At 38.1% G+C, this 21,866-nt stretch overlaps 1 protein-coding gene across 2 annotated transcripts; it reads right to left on the reverse strand.

Moving 5' to 3' along the window:
• Positions 1-7,526: 7,526 nt before the first annotated feature.
• On the reverse strand, positions 7,527-17,996 carry LOC122081877. 2 transcript variants are annotated; one of them, XM_042649242.1, is made up of 6 exons: positions 16,642-17,996; positions 16,372-16,456; positions 15,965-16,085; positions 15,090-15,836; positions 12,499-14,431; positions 7,527-8,126 (listed from the first exon to the last, which is right to left on the reverse strand). In XM_042649242.1, exons 1-6 carry the CDS (start codon positions 16,832-16,834, stop codon positions 7,699-7,701), a joined length of 3,507 nt encoding a protein of 1,168 aa, XP_042505176.1. In that variant the 5' UTR covers positions 16,835-17,996; the 3' UTR covers positions 7,527-7,698. The 2 variants fall into 2 exon arrangements, with proteins under 2 accessions (XP_042505176.1, XP_042505174.1); XM_042649240.1 differs by having other exon boundaries at positions 16,372-16,480.
• Between the last annotated feature and the right edge of the window lie 3,870 nt (positions 17,997-21,866).

Below are 21,866 nucleotides of genomic sequence, written 5' to 3' on the forward strand. Positions count from 1 at the left end.
GATGCTTCTTGATAACTAGCAAAACCGAGAGAGGAAAAGAGAGAAGAGGAAGTTCAATTCTGGTTTTTGCAACTCGACATCGTGTTATTATGTTTTCTTCTCTGATGTTGCAATAGAGATCATGAAAAGGGGAGACATTACTATTGGGTGTTGCTATCATGTTGATTTAGCATTAAATTGAATAAGGAGTGTGCGAAGTGCTGTTTAAGCATCAGGTAAGCAATCAACAATGGGGTTTACACAGGCTGAGGTAACCCGTATATGAAATCCCTATTTTTGTATTCTAGAGTATGTTTATTATTGAGAAACTCTAGAACAATGATGTATTGGGTTGGGATTTTATTGATTTAAAATTGTGAATCTAGCAAGTTGGGGCTTGTCTAGGGTGTGGGGTTGTTGCCCTTATCAGAGTTGCATCTCAGATTGAAGCAGGGATAGGTTTCTGGACCGTTGTAGCGGTTGAAAAAGTTGAGTATTGGGAAAATACAAAACCCTATATGGGTATTCCTCCTTGGAGTAGGCACTCTAGCTGAACCACGTATATCTGGTGTTATTGTCTCGCATTTATTTTTCTACAAATATTTAAAGTGCGTATTTTCCAGAGTGGTGGGACATTGTCTGGTAGACCCAACCACATTGTGGTGTGAGGTGGACGTGTTGTTGTTTGTGTGATTGATAATTACGAGATTGCCTCGGCCAATCTAGAACTGTGCAGTGGAAGCTTTTATTGGGTTGCAAATAAGCAAAATTTTTGGAACCACTGATTCACCCCCCTCTTAGTTTCAACCTAGGAACATCAAGTGGTATCAGAGCAAGGTTCCCTAAGGAGGAAGCTTAACAGTTTTGGGTATGAATACTGATAAGATATAGATGGCATCTAATGACGGTAATCGTATGCATGGAAAGATTCCTTTTTAGATGGGTCGAATTACAACTTCTGGAAAATCAGGATGGAGGCTTACCTGAAGTCTCAGGGTTATGGAGTTTGGTTAGCAGTGAAGAACGGTTACAACCCCCCCCCACTATAGACATCACAGATAAAACAGAGATGAAAAAGTGTGAAGACGATGCTAAAACAGTGAATGCACTTCTAGGCTCCCTAGTGAGCAATGAATTTGCAAAGGTGGTCGGCTGTACAACATCAAAGGATATATGGGACAAGTTAAAGAGTGTTCATGAGGGAGATGATAAAATCAAAGAGGCAAAACTGCAACACCATAGGAATTTATTCGATAGTCTGCAAATGTCTGAGGGAGAGACCATTGATCAGTTTATGAGCAGGTTAAACGAAATCATCAATTCTATTAGAGGGTTAGGAGAAGAGGTAAAGGAGGCAATGGTGGTGAAGAAAATATTGAGATCTTTACCTGACTCGTACAAACCTAAGGTGTCTGCCATTGAAGAATCCAAAGACTTGAACACAATGAAATTTGTTGATCTACATGGAACTCTGATTGCTTATGAGATGAGGATGGTCAAGCCCAAGCCCGCAGAAAAGGAAGGTGCCTTCAAAGCTCTGAAGAAATTGAAAATCAATGAAGATAGTGAACAAAAAGATTCTAATGATAAGTTAATAGCTTACTTGGCTAGGAAACTCAAGAAAGGTAGAGGTAAATACAAAGAAAAAATCCTTTGAAGTGTTTCAATTGTGATGGTATAGGGCACTTCACTTCCAAGTGTCCAAAGAATGATAAATTGAGTGACTTTGAGGATGAAGATGCAAAAGAAAGGAAAGAAAAATTTTATTTCTAGAAAAAGAAACTTCAAGAAAAAAAGACTAATATCAAAGAGGTGCAAGTCTTCTTCAGAGGAATCATCAGAAGACTATAATGAGTCATATGATGAGTCATCTGAGACACTATTTATGGCACTTGGTGATGGAGTGCAACACCAGACTACTAAAGAGTCTGAGGAAGAGGAAGAACAAGAAACTCAGTATGACTTAATAGCAAATTCGCATTCTGCTTTAACTGATCTCAAGGAAGAGAGGAAGAAAATGAAAGAGCTAGAGATTCAGCTTGTTGAAAAGGAGAACCAGATTAATCAGTTAAATATTACAGTTGAAGATATGGCTAAGATCAATGATGAGCTGAGTGTCAATCTATCATCCAAGGCAGAAGAGTGCACTACCCTTGAGGAGAAATTGGAAATATTGAAGATTGAATTAGAAGAGATACAAAAGATGAATTTACAAGAAGAAACTACACCATCTCTTTCAATTACTATCTTAAAATCCAAAGGCAAAGAAATTATGATTCAATCAGTTGAAGCAAATATTCCATCATCAAGTGGAACAAGATAATGAAAATGTGTTAGATAAGATTTTGAGTTTTCAAAGACCTCTACATATGAAGACTAGCCTTGGATATGTGACACAAGGATCTTCTGAAGTAGTGAAGACTAAAGGCAAAAGAACTGCAGAAAATCAAATGAGGTTTGTCAAGGAGAAACAGAGTGGCTCACAAATGTTTGACAATGATGGATTTACTTCAGTTAACTATCAGAGACACAGAGGTTCTTGGCAGAGACAGAGCTTCAAAGGTTACTGTTATGGGTGTAACTATTATGGACACAGGGTGGTAGAATGCAAAAGACAGACCAAGCTCACAGTATTTACTAGCAATAACAGGTTTACTCCATTGGCAGAGGAGAGTGTAGAGTGTTATAGGTGTCACAAGATGGTACACACTGCCAAAAATTGCAAGACCATACTTCTATACCAGAGGCAAAAAAAAAAAGAAGGCAAAATGACAATTCTTCATGGAAACAAGGTCAAAGACAAACAGAACTTATTACTATGGCAAATAAGGCAGTATGGGTTGAGAAGAAAAAGAAAGCAGGAAGCAAGTCATTAATTGTTCAAACAGCCTTCAAGGCTCATAGCAAACCGTCACCATGGATTCTTGACAGTGGATGCTCCGCTCACATGACAGGTGATAAGGGAAAGTTTCTGAGTCTGGATTCAACTGAGGGTGGATCTGTCAAATTTAGGAACAATGATGGTGCAAAGATAGAAGGTAGAGGCATAGTTAAGTTGGACAGAGGAAAGATCAAGTCAAACAATGTCTTATATGTTAGCGGTCTGATACACAACTTGCTCAGTGTGAGTCAAATTTGTGACAATGGCAATGAGGTTTTGTTCACCAAGGAGGGTTGTGCGATCAAGAAAATCAAAAAAGGAAAGATTGTGGCACAAGGGACAAGAACTACAGGCAACTTATATACTCTGTTAGAAGCAAATGAAGATAGATGCATGATGGGGCAGGAAGATGAATGTTGGCTATGGCATAGAAGGATTGGGCATATCAGCTTCAAGAACTTAGCTAAATTGAGCAAAAAGAAGGCAGTCAGAGATCTTCCAAAGATCAAGTCTCCAACAAATCATATTTGTGCACCATGTCAAAAGGGAAAGCATATTAGGGCCACATACAAGTCAAAGGAGCATTATTCAAGTAAACTATTGGACTTGATTCATATAGATCTTTGTGGACCTATGAGAACAGAGGCAATTGATAGAGAGAGGTACTTTATCCTATTCATAGACGAGTACTCCAAGATGACTTGTGTTATGTTCCTTAAAGACAAGACTGAAACCTTAGATTGTTTCAAGATCTTCAAGAAGAGGGTAGAGAATGAAACTAGTAGGACAATTAAGTGCTTGAGATCTGATCAAGGGAAGCAGTTTACTTGGAATCTATTTTCTAACTTCTGTCATGAGCATGGGATTAGGATTCAACATTCTGCAGCCCGTACCCCCCAACAAAATGGGGTTGTGGAAAGAAAGAACAGGACCGTTCAAGAGATGGCAAGGACAATTTTGATTGAAAACAATGTTGCTAGGAGGTTTTGGAGAGAACCAATATATTCTGCAGTGCACATCTAGAACAGGTGTTTCTTTAGACCAAATGAATCCAAGACACCATACGAGCTATGGTATGGAAGGAGAGCCACTGTTAAATATCTTAGGATATTTGGTTCCAGATGCTTCATCAAAAGGAAGGAGGAGAGCCTTGGAAAATTCGATGACAGAGCAGATGAGGGGATTTTATTGGGGTATTCTTCAAAGAGTAAGGCCTACAGATGCTATAATAAAAGATTGGGCAAAGTGGTAGAGAGTTCAGATGTAAGAATTGATGAACATGTACCCCATTCTAAACAGATAGAACCAGCAGAGCAGACTCCTGAGGACTTTTATGATGATGCAACTGTAGATGATGAAGTTCAAAATCATATTGATGATGAGGATACAGATGCTCATGAGACTGACACAGTGACAGAGAGAGATGGAGGACCCAGTTTTGAAAAGTGACAAAAAGTGCGTCCCCCACATCAGGTCATTGGAGATTCTAAAGCGGGAATGCAAACAAGAAAGATGAAATCTGCTACATATTCATTACTTTCTCAAAATTGAACCCAAGTTTGTTGGGGAGCAACTAAAGATAAGAACTGGGTGAAGGCAATGAATGAAGAGTTGGATCAGATAGAGAAGAACAACACTTGGGAGTTAGTTCCTAGACCAGCCAATAAAAACATCATTAGAACCAAGTGGGTTTTTAGAAATAAGTTGAATGAAGATGGTCAGGTGGTTAGAAACAAAGCCAGACTAGTATGCAAAGGCTATGCTCAGGTAGAGGGGATAGACTTTGATGAGACATTTGCACCGGTAGCAAGATTGGAATCTATATGGATGTTCTTAGCATTTGCGGTTTATAAAGGCTTCAAGGTTTATCAGATGGATGTCAAGTCTGCGTTCTAGTAATCTTGAAGAAGAAGTGTACATTGATCAACCAGATGGTTTTCAAATTGGAGATGATCCAAACATGGTCTGTAAACTAAAAAAAGCCCTCTAAGGCTTGAAACATGCTCCAAGGGCTTGGTACTCCATACTAGATAATTACTTACATCAGTTGGGACTTCGAAAGGGCATTGTTGATAGTAACCTATATGTTATGATAGAGAACAAAATTCAACTGGTAGTGGTGGTCTATGTAGATGATATCATCTTTGGAGGGCAAAATGATGAGGTGTGTAGACAGTTTGCAGAGCGAATGACGGCAGAGTTCGAGATGTCTATGCTGGGGGAGTAATCATACTTTTTGGGTTTGCAAGTGAACCAACAACAGAATGGTATCTTCATATCACAAGCAAAGTACATCAAGGAGATGTTGAAGAAATTTATGATGGAGGACAACAAACCAGTAAGTACTCCTATGGTAGTAGGTTGCAGGTTAAGTTCGAGTGATGAGTCAGTTAGTATAGATCAGACTCTCTACAGGTCAATGATTGGAAGCTTGCTATACTTGACAGCATCAAGACCTGATATCCTACAAGCAGTGTGTTTGGTTGCTCGATTTCAAGCTAGTCCGTAAGAGACTCATCTAGTGGCAGTCAAAAGGATTTTTAGATATCTTAGAGGTACGATGGAGTATGGCTTATGGTACCCTAAGATTGAAAGTTTTACACTCACAGCATTCTCAGATGCGGATTGGGCTGGCAGTGTGGATGATAGGAAGAGCACTAGTGATGGTGCATTCTTTTTGGGGCAGAGTCTAGTGGCATGGCATAGCAAGAAACAAGAATCTGTTTCTTTATCTATAGCAGAGGCTGAATACATTGCCGCTGCAGTTAGTTGTACACAGGTGATTTGGATGCAGAGACAAATAACAGACTTTGGAATTCACAATGATGAACCGGTGTCTATTAAGTGTGATAATATGAGTGCCATTCATATTTCAAAAAATCCAGTGCAGCATTCAAGGACAAAGCATATTGACATCCGATATCATTTCCTGAAGGAGAAGGTCAATGCAAATGAGGTGAGATTAGATTTTGTTTCTACATTTGAGCAAGTGGCAGATATTTTCACAAAAGCACTTCCCAAGGAAAATTTTGAAGCCCTTAGAAACAAACTTGGAGTTGTCACTCCACGAGCACAGTAGATGGTATGTGTGTAGGGGGAGTAGCTGAGTAAGCATAGAGACATCAAATCCCTATAGGATAGGAAGATGCGGTGGGCACTCTTATAGGTGAGTCTATGCATGGGGAGCTTCTATATAGGGGGAGCAGCGTCACCCTTTGTAACTTGTTGTCAAAGGGGGAGAGAAGTACATATATAGTTCAAATAATGTTGCCAACAATTCCCAAGGGGGAGATTGTTGGGAAATTGGATCATATGTTGTCATTGTTGGCAACTAAGAGCAACTAGAAAATGGTATATTAGTTCGGTGTGAATAGATACTACCCAATACATGAGAGAAGTACTCATCCTATCAAAGTCTATCTAAAATCTGAACGCATGGGAGTTTCCTAAATAGGTTACAACTATGGTGATGTGGCAGTTTTATAAAACAAGAAGGAGAGAAATAAGAAGACACGTTGTGCTTCTATTGTAAGTGGGGAGAAGAAGAGTTTGAGTAGAATTACAGATTAAGGAGGACTCCTTCACGCAGTAGCAGTCTAATCGGTAGAATATGACTTTAATTCTTTAAGTTGGTTTTTGTTTTTAACAATAAAAAAGAGATTCTATCGGCAGAATTTGATGCTTCTTGATAACTAGCAAAACCGAGAGAGGAAAAGAGAGAAGAGGAAGTTCAATTCTGGTTTTTGCAACTCGACATCGTGTTATTATGTTTTCTTCTCTGATGTTGCAATAGAGATCATGAAAAGGGGAGACATTACCATTGGGTGCTGCTATCATGTTGATTTAGCGTTAAATTGAATAAGGAGCGTTCGAAGTGCCGTTTAAGCATCAAGTAAGCAATCAACAATGGGGTTTACACAAGCTGAGGTAACCCGTATATGAAATCCTGATTTTTGTATTCTAGAGTCTGTTTATTGTTGAGAAACTCTATATCAATGATGTATTGGGTTGGGATTTTATTGATTTAAAATTATGAACCTAGCAAGTTGGGGCTTGTCTAGGGTTTGGGGTTGTTGCCCTTGTTTGAGTTGCATCTCAGATTGAACCAGGGATAGGTTCTTGGACCGTTATAACAGTTGAAAAAGTTGAGTATTGGGAAAATACGAAACCCTATATGGGTATTCCTCTGTGGAGTAGGCACTCTGGCTTAACCACGTATATCTGGTGTTGTTATCTCGCATTTATTTTTTTACAAATATTTGAAGTGCATGTTGTGCAAAGTGGTGGGGCATTGTCTGGTAGACCCAGCCACATTGTGATGTGATGTGGACGTGTCGTTGTTTGCGTTATTGGTAATTACGGGATTGCCCCGGCCAAGCTAAAACTGTGCAGTGGAAGCTTTTGTTGGGTTGCAAATAAAGAAATTTTTGGAACCACTGATTCACCCCCCCCCTCTCAGTTTCAACCTGGGAAAATTCAAAATTCACTGCACCTGCATGTCACTGTATTGAAACCGGATGGAGCAGGGAAAAAAGTGGAACTAAAAAACTGATAATGGTTAAAAAACTGTCTTTCTTCTTCTTCTCAGGCGAAAACAAAGAGCTATGAACAAACAAGAATTCAGCAGAGGGAGTAGACACAAAGCTCTCTAATGGCTCTCGTGATATCACCCAAAAATCAATAACTTTACAAGATTATGTCACCAACACTATGTGGTGTTTTACAAATAAATCGGAACTTACCGAAACTGACAGGCACTCTTATGAATTTCCCTGCAAAACATAAAAATCTCTAAAATACAAACCCCTTGACACCCTTCAAAAAATTTGCATAAAATGTTACATCACTGTGCAATTACACTTCGACTCCAGTTTCAGAGGCTTTAAGCTGTCAACCTTGTGAGGAGCTCCAGAATCATGTACCAATGATTCATTGGTATTGGCATCAATTTGGGTCTTGGTTGATGTAGTCTTCGCATCTGCTTCCACCCGCCTCTGCCTGGCCTTTTGGGTTTTCGGAGTGCGTTTACTTCCGGTCCTACTGCGTGGATCCTTCCTCTCAGAACTTGGTTTACCCAAGAAAGTAACTGTTGGATGGGAACCTTCAAGGTGAACTGTGCTCTCCTTTTCCATCGCAATGGTTGCTGCCTGGTAGGCCAGATCATGAATGATAGAGCCGCAGAAGAGTATTGTGTCAGTTGCTTCTTCCAATGTCAGGTTTCTTCCTTTTTGCCCACCTTGGCCCTCCACCGTAACGTTTGATTCCTCTGTCAAAAGTGCAAAATATAGCAGGAGCAGAGATGAGTTCATTGACCCCATCTTGGACATGTCCAAGCAAATAAAAATCTTGCAGAGGAGAAATACTACAGGTTTTCAGTAACAGAAGTGATGAGATCACCCATGGTTCAGTTCCCTACCAATTGGAATTCTACACCACCAAGAATCCACATACTTGATTTAAAATTTTTTAAATCAGTTAAAGTAAGGGTGGAACAATCATCGCCTGCTGGTTATCTAATGACTGCTCTGTCAGTACTGAGTAAGGAAATATGTTACACTGTGAGTTCCTGGCACAATTATGGGAGTTCTAGTTGGACTAAACAATTTATAAATCAATTGGGTATATCTAGTGGTTGGATGTCATTAGCCCTATAGACATCTCCAGAAATCTTTCCTGATTTTCTATGGAAGACTCTAGAAGTTGTGTGTAATTCAGAAAACCATGTTTCTGGTTGCTAATATACTCTTTTCTCCTTCCTACTCTGCACCTTTCTCAACAGAGACAACTTAACACAACTCAACTAAGACTTATGCTGACTAAATGGGTCCAATTTGGCCAATCAATTCTATTCAGAGCTTCACAAATAAAAATAGAAGAAGAAGAAGAAGAAAGAAAAGAAAAGAAAAGGAAAGGAAAGCAAAGAAAAGAAATAAGCAAACCTCATGAAAACATTTACAAGATTATTATTATTAATTAAGCCTCCATTATTGTTGCTTTTTATGGCTTTGTTTTTTCTAGTGGGATATATTTTCAGGAAATTTCTCCAAAAGTAGAAGAAATATTTACAGGAAAAAAAAAAAAAAAAAACAATTGCATTGATCAATCATACAATTGCCACCCATGGAAGACACTACGCAATCATATGGTTCAGTTTTTCGCTCTATCAACCATGCCCAACTACACTTGTCATGTTCAATAAAAAAAAAAGCAACAAAGGACAAAGAAATAAAAAACTAACACTTGAAAACAAAAAAGTGATTGAGAAACCATGACATCAAACAAAACAGTTACAGCCAGTGTGGGCTCTTTTAAATGGAAAATGTAGGGATGTCATACATGCATTTTAAACCCACCCTTCGATCCTTGCTGAAGAATTATATTTTTCTTTCTTTGCCCTTGTTGGTATAGCATAAATGAGAAACATTCTGTGAGTGCTCATTGGTAAGAATATATCATTTTACATTTATTTATGCTGTTCTACGGGTATATAAAATGACACGATTCACAAGGCCTATCAATGTTAGCATTAAATACTATACTAGAAGAATCCCAAATCCATTATTTCTATGCAGGCTAAGGCTGAGAGAGATTCTCTGAGGTAAAAGATGCACACCATGCCCAGCTTATTTATAATGACAAAAATTCTTCTCCCAAGGACCAGTAACCTCCATTGTTTCGTAAGTCCAATTCCACACATTAGGTTAGCATCTTCCTCTATCCATGCCTCCAAAAAAATAATAAAAGGGTCGTAACCCAGTGCAGGCTGGGGGATAGGCTGGAAGTGGTCTTATCCTCTGGCACTTTCTCTCCAACAAAGTAGTATCAACTTAAATTTGTTGTGGTCACTCATAGGGTTGCATGCCAACCTGATGATACCAGTATATGGTCTTACAAGGGTAAATTCACTTTATACTTCATCAAGAGTCTTCAACAGCAATATTTCAAGCAGTGTCCACATACTCTGCAACTGAAGACTCTGAAGTCTGAAACTAACTATAACAACATGCTTCCTGCTTTACCATGTGATGGGAGGGCAGACCCATCATTTGCATAAAATAAAACCTAAATATTACCATAACATACTCATGAGTATTCAATTTTCTTAAAAATATCTTTCGACATCATAGGATCTTGGAAATGAAGTTCATCAGGTGTGATAGTCACCTGAAGAAATTCGATGCAATATGTTTTTCAGGAATGAAAATATTTTCCTAGATGACATAGGAAATTTCTTCAATAGTAAATGCTTTCCTCAGTTATACGGATGCCATGATGAACTATAGTAATGAATCATCAATACTATGTTGTGAAGTAGTTCATGGTACTGAAAGATTATACAACTTATGATCAAGAAAATACAGAATAGTCCCCACCAAAGAGGTAATTCAATTCTCCTCAGATTGAGACTCTCACATGGTACTAAAATTTCTAAAGAAAATCACTAAATAGGATAACAGTAAGTACTATAGGTTAACATGAAGAGCACGTGATGTTAACTCACTTTACTCAACTACCTTAAATTAACATCTATCACTCATCAGCATCTCAGCGAGCAATTCTAAAATATGGAAGCCTTGTGCAAAAAGGAGATTTCATCATGTATTATATTACAAAATCACACATAAGGCAGAAAAAAATTCAGTGCTGGTTGCACTTGATAGACCACATAGAAGAAATTGCTTTTTATGTATCATTGGGAGGACATGGTCATGTATTCCAACCTTTCAAGGCCTGTCAGGTGGTGTAAAGCTTCTTGAAGATGTTGCCAAGAATGATGCATCACTTGGAATAGCCTATTTCTTCATCATGTCAAAAAGTGCCTTTTTTGGCCTCCTAGAATGTTGTTATGGAATACAATTTCCTCTTACTTTAGGGCCTCTGGAAGGAGGGGAATAGGAAAATTTTTCTTGATATGCTGTAGTCAAACCCAAGACTTGCCATTGCTCTCTTCTCATGAACTGGTCTTCCACTTAAAATTTGCAGGTTTGTTAGGGTTCACTTAAGACATAACCGGACTTCCAATTTATGGGACTATCCAATGTTTTAGTCTTTGTCTTCTCGGTTTAAAGGATTATCCAAATCCTCCCTTGATGTATTGCTCTTAGACCCAGAGAGAAAGAACAGGGAAAATTTAAGTTTATTTCCAGAATCACTGTAGTAGGTAAGTTGCATCATTATGGTCAGCAACCACACAAGAACTTCTGAAATAATAATAATTAAAAAAAGAGCAACCCAGTGCACGAGGCTCCCACTACTGCAGGGTCTGGGAGGGGCAAATGTACACAGGAACTTCTAAAATACTCTAGAAATCAGTGCAGGAAAAAAATAAATATCTAGCATTTTTCATGAATATAGTTCGTAAAAGTAGTGAAGATTTTCTGCTATTAATCTGGTTTAGAATTGTGCTAGCAAAGATCAACTTAAAGCAAAACCAGCACCAAGTGAACCAAGGGATACTAATGTTCAGTTTTGATGTACATGGCCAACATGCCTTGCTGGAAAGCAAAAATGACATAAGCACCTAGGAAAAGTTCAATTATTTGGACCGTTGAAAATGGATAGCCAGACCATCGGCTGGAAATTTCACTCTAAGGAGGTCTCACCCTGAGGCACAACACTGAACTGGGAATCTTGGGCAAGAATTCATACTGCATGTACAAGCTCGTGCCCTGCCCAATAGCAAGAGCTGGGAGCAAGAATTTGGTGGTACATCCTCATTGAGAATGGTCACTTTCTCTTTATATTTGTATTCATCAGTTGAGTGACTTATCCTGGAAAAACTGTTTTTCACTTGTAACAACAAACAAGGGCCAGCTATCCCTATTCTCTATTGACGGAGGTCCAAGCAGAAATCTGGGGCCTTCAAGCTTTTTTCCCTTTTCTCCTCTATTTTAGTATAGCTGGGGACTGTCTATAGGGGTCAAATTTGGGTCCTACAAGGAAGGTGATTCAGTCACTGGGCGGAGGGTCCTCACTCCAGGCCCCAAGAGGGCTCTAGACCACTGTTTTATATATTTATTCAACAGATTCAGGTCTGTGGAGACTGTCTTATCAAACTAGGCAAGCCTGTTCTTCAGCCAACTCACTGAATATCTCATTGTTGTGAATGCCAAGGTTGGTCCATACGAAACAAGCAAATGAGTAATTGGGTGCACAGGGATTCTATGTATTGGGGGACCTTTCCTGTTGTATGGCAACTTATACTATGGGATTCTCATGACCTCTCTTCTTTATGTTACAATTTCACGTTTCCCTCATAAATGATCTTGTATGGAACAGCAGAAACGCCCATATTATAATAAGGTAACACATAGACTAAGTTTACTAACTATCCTAAACATAAAAATTTTACAGAATAAAAACACCAAAAGACCAGAACAAACCCCAGTACCAGGACAGACCAATCACCACAGCATGTCCTATATATAAGGCAGAAAGATTCAAAGAAAGCATGTTGAAACTCAATTAAACTTGAGACAGTCACACCAATGACCATCAAATGGATCTAATGAGTTAGGGAGCATAAATATCAAAACAAGGTCACGTTTTTCTGAAGAAACACAAAATAGTTCAGATGGACATAAGTTAACATGCAAACAATAGGTGAAAAACAAATTCTTGAGATGGATAAGTCATACCAGGGATGACATAGGCATGATCCAAGATGTCAGATTCTGGAGAATGAATTTTTGCATCTTTTTCTAATGTTGCAGGAACTGATGGTTTTGAGAATTCATCAATGGCGCTACTTGAATTTGGTGTGGTTGCACTTTCAACTTGTGAACCAGGTATCCTATCCCCACCATTTTCTAGAACCATTGCTGAAGAGTCATAAGAAGAACCCTCAACAATCTCAATTGCACAGTCACCATTCATAGTGGCATTTTCTTCGATTGAAGAGGGGTTTGGGTCCATAGCTGATATTTCTATATCTGAAGCACTCCTTGTACTATTTGGGAAGTCTTCTGCAATTTCTAATGAAACACAGTCCTCATCGTTTGGAACTGCTGCTACTGAAGCATCCCCCAATTGTATGCATTGGGTATGGCTTGATAATTCCAATCCTGAAGCATCCACCACCCTGCAACTCTGAGAGCAGTCGAGTTTATCTGCTTCAAGGACAGCAGCTTTGGAAAAAGAGGAATCAGAGTCACCCAATTTTTCGTTTCCCAAATATGCATTTTTCTCATCACTAACTAGTAGTGTTTTCACTAGAGTCTCACGGTTCATACTTCCAATAGAAGCATCAAAATTCTCTTCGCTCATGCTCTTGGTAAGCAACAAGGCCTGGTATGCAGGATTTGACATTCCAGAGGAAGAGGATCCAGTTCTTTGAAGTTTTGTGCTTGAATCATGCCTGAAATTATCCAAGTCAATTTTCCTGCCACTTAATTGTCTTAGAACCCGAATCTCTGTTTGTCTGGAAGAGGTCCAATCAACAGATGATGATGCTGAGGCACTGCCAAGCCTACCGGAGCTTCTCATGCTGTCCATGCTATCCCTTGCATAGGATGGATCATCACAAGGTATATTTGTAGCAGTAAGACTCCTCGCTTGAACAATAGGCCACTTGCTACGACTTGATCTTTTCAGCAATACAGAAATACCAGTACCTTCTGAAACATCGATCTTTAAGCTAGGATGGCCATTTGAATGCTGAAATTGTTGATCCACATTGTCATATTCAGAATGAATGGAACCAAATGTTGGCTGAACAAATTGCTGCTCCCCTCCGTCTACCATCAGTTGTGCAAAGGAACTGCAATGCACGCAACTCTGGGCTTCCTCAATGCTGCAACTGTGGTCTTTCTCAACATTCTCATCATGTTGGACAAGCATTGTTTCATTTCTACTATTGATCTCTGGCACTAAAGCCACCTCTGCTTCATGCTCTCCTGCAACAAAGCATTTACTTGCTTGCAAAGTTACTTCTGAGTTAAATTTATTGTTGTGACTGTGATCTACAGTGTGTTCCCAAGCAGCTGGAGTCAAAGATCCACTTTTCTCACTGCAATCAGGACAAAGACCATAATTCTCTTCTGTAGGCTCAACGACACAAAACTTGCTACCACAATTAGAACAGTATGTGATTCTTCCATCACGATCAAGTACTTCAGAATCATTCCCAAAGTGTACAAATTCAGAAGTAGTTGACTCAATTGCTGTAGCAGAAATAAGACTACTGAATTTTTCAGAATCACCTGATTTGACTCCAGTTGTCTTGGCTATATCAAAGTCAGAATACCCAGAGTTCTTCCCATCATTGGCTGCATCATTCATAACTAGATTCATCTCATCCACTTTATCAAATGCGAATACTTCATCTTGATCTTCAGGAAATGGTGTTTTTCCCCAGCTGCCAGCCATATCATCCTGGTCATGAGCACTCCCCCCAGCATCAGGTGCAACACTTGTACCTTGTTCTGAGCTTGCATTGCTGCTAGTTGTGACTGAGGAGTTCACAGAGACCATTGAACGATGTGTAGAGCTATTTTTCCCAACATAGAAAGTAGTACTAGGAACACTTGATAAAAGTGGCCTGAACATATTCTGATGACTCCTTCGATAATCCTACAAAACATGTAAAAGCAAAATCTTGAGATACATATATAACAGCTTACTACTTCAGTAATTCTCAATAAGCCTTTTGCATACAAACATGTGCTGTGTCCTCAAAATGATGAAATGGACATCAAGTTCCCCTCCTTGTCATAGGACGTGCAGGAAAGAATTTTGGTTTAAATAAACCATGATGTCAACATTTTGCAAATATCTACAAGCATCTATGACAAAGTGATCCTCCCACCACTTGTTTAAAAAAAATTAAAAAGCAACATTCCTATATATTTAAATAACTACCATGGAAGAATCTACTTATCTTGTCTACAAAATGAATAGTAAGGTTAGCCGGGTCCCTTAGTTTGTTGTTTCTTCTTATGAGAATACCTAATTCTAACTGTTTCCTCCAGAAATAGGCAGAAAGAGGATGCCACATTTATTATTATTGGTTCAAAGTAGATATTAAAATATTTACAATGAGCTACCATAATGAACTACTTGCAGAAACTTAACTATTTAAGTTCGCTAGTCTGAACCATGCTCCAACAGAATCCAACCAATTGGACCACTTCTAATTTTTTTTGCTACATCATAGTTATTCACTAGCCTAGGTTTGATTATAAGAGAATGTATGCAATAATCACAATTAGTCGCACATACCAAAACATACCATTTGTCGAAGGACCGAATCAAAAGACCTTTTTGGAGCAGAGCTTGAGGATGGTGTTTTGGATGGCTTCCTTGAGAATGCTAGGGCTCTGCTATTTGGAAATGCCCCAGCCATCCTTACGGCTGACTGATCTAAGACACTCAGTGGTAGAGATTGCAGAGAATCCATATCATCATCACCAGATGATGCTACAGAACCCTTACTCTGTGAGCTGAATCGGTCCCGATCACAACCAACGGAAGAACTGCCACTTCGAGAAGCAGTTGGTGACATTGATTGCCTTCTGAATTGTGAGGGTGTATCCTTCCCATTCCTAGATGCTGGTGATGAGCCCCTTACATATGATGCCGGCCGATCAGCCAAAGAAGTACGAAGATTAGGGGGTGCATCCGAAGAGAAGCCCGGGATGGTTGATTGCCATGCTTGTATTTTCGGTGAAGCAGAGTTGCCACGACTAGTCTTTACAGGTGAGGTTCCCCTTCTAGATGAGGGTATAGTACCACTTGACCCTGTGCTCGTCCTCCGAGTAGTGGGAGTAAGAGATCGACGAGCAGGTGTTATTGGCTTATTTGGGGGTGTGATAGGTCTCGGTGATGGTGAAGCAGGTCGTTGGATGGGAGATGGACTAGAATGAGGAGCTGAAGATGGCCTTCCTCTTGATTGAAATGTGTTGCTTCCAGACCGAGGGGATGGGCTTAACCGATGTGGGCTTGCGCTACTTCTACTGGTCCTGGAACTCTTCTCCATCTGCACTCAGAGATGCATTACCAGCATTAGTAGAAAGAAAACAGAATTGGAATTGCAAAGAAATATCTTTAGCTAGTATAAGCAAATAAACTATGACTATACTTCAAAAACAGGCGACAAATATCTACCGTGGATGATCTTGAGATGGAAATGGGCTGAGTACGAGATCGGCCCCTAGGGGTGGGACTAATTGCTGGGGTATTATCATCCAACGAAGGGAATAGAGGAGTGTCTGGAGGAGTCAACAACCTTCAATCCAATAGCGTCATAAAATCAGTACCACAAACAGGATTGTTAGTTGTAGCAGAATACAATCACCATATAAATAATGATAAATTGGAACATGTCTACAGGAATCTCCAAAAAACTGAAACACTGAAACAACTAGTAATCAGCTTGAAGGCAGACATGAACTGTTTTTCACCTTCCTCTGTTTTCTTATTAACTTCTGGTCAATTTTGCTAATTCTGAACGAGAAAGAACCAATATGACAACATCAAGTCAAATGCATTAAAAGAGTAGGAACATCACCCACCATTCATAATCATTTTTTTCACTATCTGCAATGAGCAGATCACTGTTCTCTCCGCGAACTGGAATGGAGATACCAAGCTTATTATCTGAAAAGTATTTCAAGTTTGTTGCTGTAAGAGTTGAAACGAATTTAAATTAGGCAAAAATCATCGATTATCTCCAGCTAGAGACAAAAAAAAATGTGACATTAACTGAAAAACACAGACGGGGAAATGCATTCAGAGGTAATCCAAGCACTGAAACCAAGATAGAGGGTGAGTTAGGAAATTACAGAATGAGTCATCAATATCATCGGTCATGTCAAGCAAAAAATTGTCTCTTTCTCTGGTCTGCATCTCATTGAACAAAGCAAGATCATCGTCTTTCTCTTGGAGTTGTAATCCACTTTCAAGACTGCATCCACGCTTGTGATTATTTGACCTGAGCTCCCTTCCAGGAGAGCATTTTAATGCTGGAGGAGTCATCTTCAAAACACAAATTTCCAATACAGATATCTCACCCTGATCTACCACTCACCCAAAATCAAATCCGAGTGTTTCAAACACAATTCATAGTGCACCGCATGCTCAGTGCTCACCAATCGGAAATCAGCTATACAAATGTTCCCTCTCCTTTATTGCCAAAAACCATTTCCAGATATATCAGTGTAAATGAAACCAAAGTCTGCGCATCGAAAAAAGCATCGTACTGGAAGAGCAATCTCGACCAGAAAAATGCTCACGTTGAGAGAGAGATATGTAAGAGATCCTCAAATCCCTTACTAACTCCGCAATTACAGAACCATATAATTCTACCGTCAGAGATCTCTCCAGTGTCGTCGGAGACGATAATAAACCCAAGAGTATCCGATTGAGAAGGCCATAATCGTTAAATTTCGGTCAGGGTGAGTACAAGGACAACAAAATTCAAATCCTCAACACTCCACAGACCCAAACCCATAAGCACGCCGCATACATTCTCTTCACACCATTGTCGTATCTAATTAACCCGAAATACGAGTATCTCAACAATTGAACTTTATCCAAAGAAACAGTCGCAGTCTGCAACTTACAGCTACCAAACCCGCAGAGATCTTCCAGAAGAATCAGAATTTCTTGTCCTATACGATTACGATCTTCAATTACGACTACATTTGAAGCACGAACAAACTCAACAGTACATTCCAACGTGGAAAGTACAAAATCATATACTGTAATCTACAGCATTTTGCAGTCTCTTGTTGAATGAAGTTAAAGTCTTACAGATCAGAACAAAGTAGCCAGATCAAGTTAAAGAAAAAACCCTAACTCTTCAAACAATTCCCTTTCATGGATCGAAGAGTACAAAAGAGAGAAAGAGAGAGCCAGAGAGTGATAAGACAACTTATTAGTTAAGATTTCATGGTTTCCTCCATAGCAAGCTTTCATTCTTTCTCTGCTCTTCTGCTGTGCAGTAGTTGTGGACCTGTGGTAGTGTTTCTTCTTCCCTCTTTCTTTTCATTTTCGGTTTTCCTGTTACTTTCTCCATTCCTCTCTCTCTCTCTCTCTCTCTCTCTCTCTCTCTCGCTTCTTTCTCTCTCTTCCTTTTTATTAAAAATGGGAAAGAAAGAAGGAAGAAAGGGAAATTGAGGAGTAATGCTCTTGAGATTCTGCTCTGTAAATCAAAAATATCATGAAGTTTGTGCATTAACGGAAACACACATATGTAATAATCATCTCTGTTCGGTATTGGTCGGTACCATAATTGGTTCAATTTTCGGTTCGGTTCGATTCGGTTCTGTTCAAAGTACGATATGTACAAATCCAAAAACCAAAACCAAATTGGTTAGGTTTATTGGTTCTTAATCAATTTCATCGAGTTCCTACATGTCTATGTAATAGTTTTAGATATCGGTCGGTGTCAACGTGGCTAGTATCGATACATGTTTGATACTGTATTAGTGGTAACAAAACATAGGAAGGCAAACTAATAACAAAATAAAAGACAATATAACTCTGTCAGTCTGGTGTTGCCTATGCCCCTTGTGACACCTAAGAATATGGCAAGGTATTGGACTTTCCTGATGAGGTGTTCCCACAAAAAATACGGCAAATACTTTGAAGTTTTGAAGATTAGTGAAGGTGTGCAAACTTTAGTCCACATCACATAGGGACAAATGTTAGGTTAGTTAATAACCTCTAGCCTCATTAATATGACACAAGAAGTTTTAAAGCCATAAGGCACATGAGCCAAATAGGAAGATATCGTGCCAAGGTTAATGGAATTGATACATTACACCTCTTGCACTAACGATGCTCATACATGCTCTCCCAGTGACCCCATGAGTTGTAAGCAACACCATACCCAAAAGTCACTGATACAGTTGATATGTATCAATAAGCATTGGTATAGGCAGTGATCGATACCGGTTTTAATATATAGTACACTAAAACTCTAATCTTGGTAATTCAATTGAAATTTGATTTAAGTGGAAATAACATGTTCAAAGTTCAAACAAATAAAGTTGAAAACAAAATTACAATTACATAAAATGATACAATCCCCCCATGTCACACCTGATATCTTTCATCTTTTTTAACACAACTCATGAAAGAATCCATAATATGTAATTCCACACAACTCCACGAAACACACACAATTATAAGGTTTAAATACAATTTCTGTTCGATTCGGTTTAATTTGATTCAAATAGATGATTTTCAATCTAAAATGCATACCAAATGAAATTTCACTTCTTAAAACAAAAATGAACCGGATTTTTTTATTATATTTGGTTTGGTTTAAACAGCCGGTTTTGACTTCATTTTTGGGATCGGATTCTTAATGAACACCTTTTAGTTAGGCTAAGTTAACACTCTTCTTCCTCGATTCTTTCTTCTTCTGATATAAAAAACACTTTTACACGTGGGAAGTCTGTGGGTGGTTTCAATTCCAATTTGACTTTTCTATCGTTGTCTTCACGTGAGTGTACCCCATCTAATAACTAGTTCATTACGTAACGTTGACTGATCCTCAAGTAGCGGCTGACTTGTAGTTTTGTGATCTGATCACTTCAACCCTCAACCGTTGATATGGCATTATCCTCAAATTACCATCGAAAAAAAAAAAAAAACCCACAACTTATTAGGTTGTACTTACTTTTCATACATAATAATTAATTATTTTTAAAACAAGATGATGCTTAGATTTGAAAGAGATTCCACTTCCCACCTTTTTTTTTTTTTTTAACTAGAGCAAGCAACCAGCATGACATTAACCTAATATCTTCGTGTATCATAATCAACGCAGTTGTAGATAATTTTGTTTTAAAAATTAAAATGTTTGTTGAAGTATATTTAGTGATATTCATAAATTCACATTGAATTATTCATATAAATATTTAGAGGAAAGAAAATTAGTTCATCATGCGCTTCTGCACCCGAACACAAACATGGTAAAATGACAATCTTGCCTCATGTTCCCGAACACAAACATGGTAAAATGACAATCCTGCCTCATGTTGAATGCTTAAGTGCATGGGTCACGTGACTAAGTAACGTTTTCTCTCCCAAATATTTTGTATGTTCGTATTCCATTGAATACGTTGTGTGGTGAACTGGTAGCAATATCGGTAACAAAATTTAGGTTTTATAACAAATAAAACTTTAGTAGATAATGATACGAGATCGATCTTGATTCATAGCTATTCAAACTAATCGATTGGGCTTTCTGTTAAGAGTACATTCAGGTCAATATTCAACCAATTGTAATAAGGTCATAATCAAAATAGATAGGTGCCAATGATTTGTCTTCTTTGAAACTTGTTTGGCCCTCTCGAGTAATGGGGGTTAACTTTGTTGGCAAGGACTAATACTTTCCTTTGTAAACAAAAAAAAAGAAGATAAAAATAAAATAAAAATAAAAATAAAAACTACTTTGATTGCCCATGAATATGATTTCAAGACATGTAAACTAGAATTATCAAATGATCGAACTAAATTAAAATAAGAGTAATAATAGCCTCCACATCATCTAGCCATTGCATTGGTGCCATGAACATTCGGTGGTTGAGAGCCCCTTGGAGTGTGTGTCCAAATGCTCTCAATCGTCGGATAATCACTGCATCGATGTAGTGACGATAGAGAATGTGAACTTATAGTAATACCAACCTGATAGCAACAACAACTATTGCTTAACCATATTTTGGAGCACATAGTCATAGGGTTTTTTTAATTATTTAGTGCCAAATTAAATCTTTTTTTACTCCTTGCTTGTGGCATCTAAACTCTGCCTAACCAAACCCCAATTTTTTAAACTTAGGTTAGTTAAGTTAAGTACTTGGGAATCATTATGATATATATATATATATATATATGGAATAAGACACTTTGTCTGTATTTCTAATCTTTCATATCATATACATGAAAAATGTCTCTTATCACATTCTCTCTATTATATTCTTCTTTGCCAGTGACATCTAAACTCTGCCCAACCAAAATCTTATTCTATATTATTTAAACTTAGTTTAGTTCATTACTAAGGAAATTATTGTGTCATGGACAGAATAAGACACTCAATATGTACTTCCAAGTTTCAATATTTTTTTGTTAAAAAATATATATTTTTTCATAATTTCAATACATAAATTTGTCTCTATCATTCTATCAAAAGAAAAAAAACTCCCTCTCTCTAGATAAAATTCCATGTCACATGTCACAACGCACAACCTGTTCATCCAATATGGTAAATCCAATTTCGGTGACTCTATATCATCTACTTGTATGTGGGATGGTTCACATAAAGATAGGTGATGACATATGTCCTATTATTTTCATAAATGCCCTTTCATGCTGCCATTAACAGTCATGGATGGATGATCCGGGTTCACTTTCAATCACGTACATTAATATTTTGGAGAGTCATAGATCAACACAAAATGGAAACATGTGAACCCATTAAATTTATTTGGTTACGTTGAGATTTTAAAGAGTCATGATCAACACAAAATCGAAGCATGTGAACCCATTAAATCCAAAATAGACCCATCAAATTAGCACTCTTATTACATTTTTTCTTATCGTGCTAGAGTTTTTTTTTTTTTTTTCTTTTCTTTTCTTTCCAATTGAGCATATCGAGGAAATACAAGAAGTTGAGGCTCTTGATTCCATCATTAAATGAAAATTATGATATTGTTTGTAGAACCCAAAACTAAAAAAATTGTAGGAATAAATGAGAGTTGCAAACAAACAATCATATGATACAATGATTAAAATGGTTTGACAAGACATTCTATATCTATATGATATGAGATTTGTTTCATCATCAATGGTGAATAGGGTTATAAAAGCCGATCGTCCTGTATTTTTTATATTACATAGAATACAATACTATAATTCATAGCGACATATATATAGTTATTGTTTTACCGAGACACTAGATACAAAGATAACATCCAAGGTAGTCCAATTCCGTTAGGCTTCAAGGCCACAACTATTTAGTTCGCCAGGCTGTTAATGGTGCTCACCCCCAATGATATAA

The sequence above is a fragment of the Macadamia integrifolia genome, chromosome 6 (assembly GCF_013358625.1).
Source record: "Macadamia integrifolia cultivar HAES 741 chromosome 6, SCU_Mint_v3, whole genome shotgun sequence".
Classification (NCBI taxonomy): domain Eukaryota; kingdom Viridiplantae; phylum Streptophyta; class Magnoliopsida; order Proteales; family Proteaceae; genus Macadamia; species Macadamia integrifolia.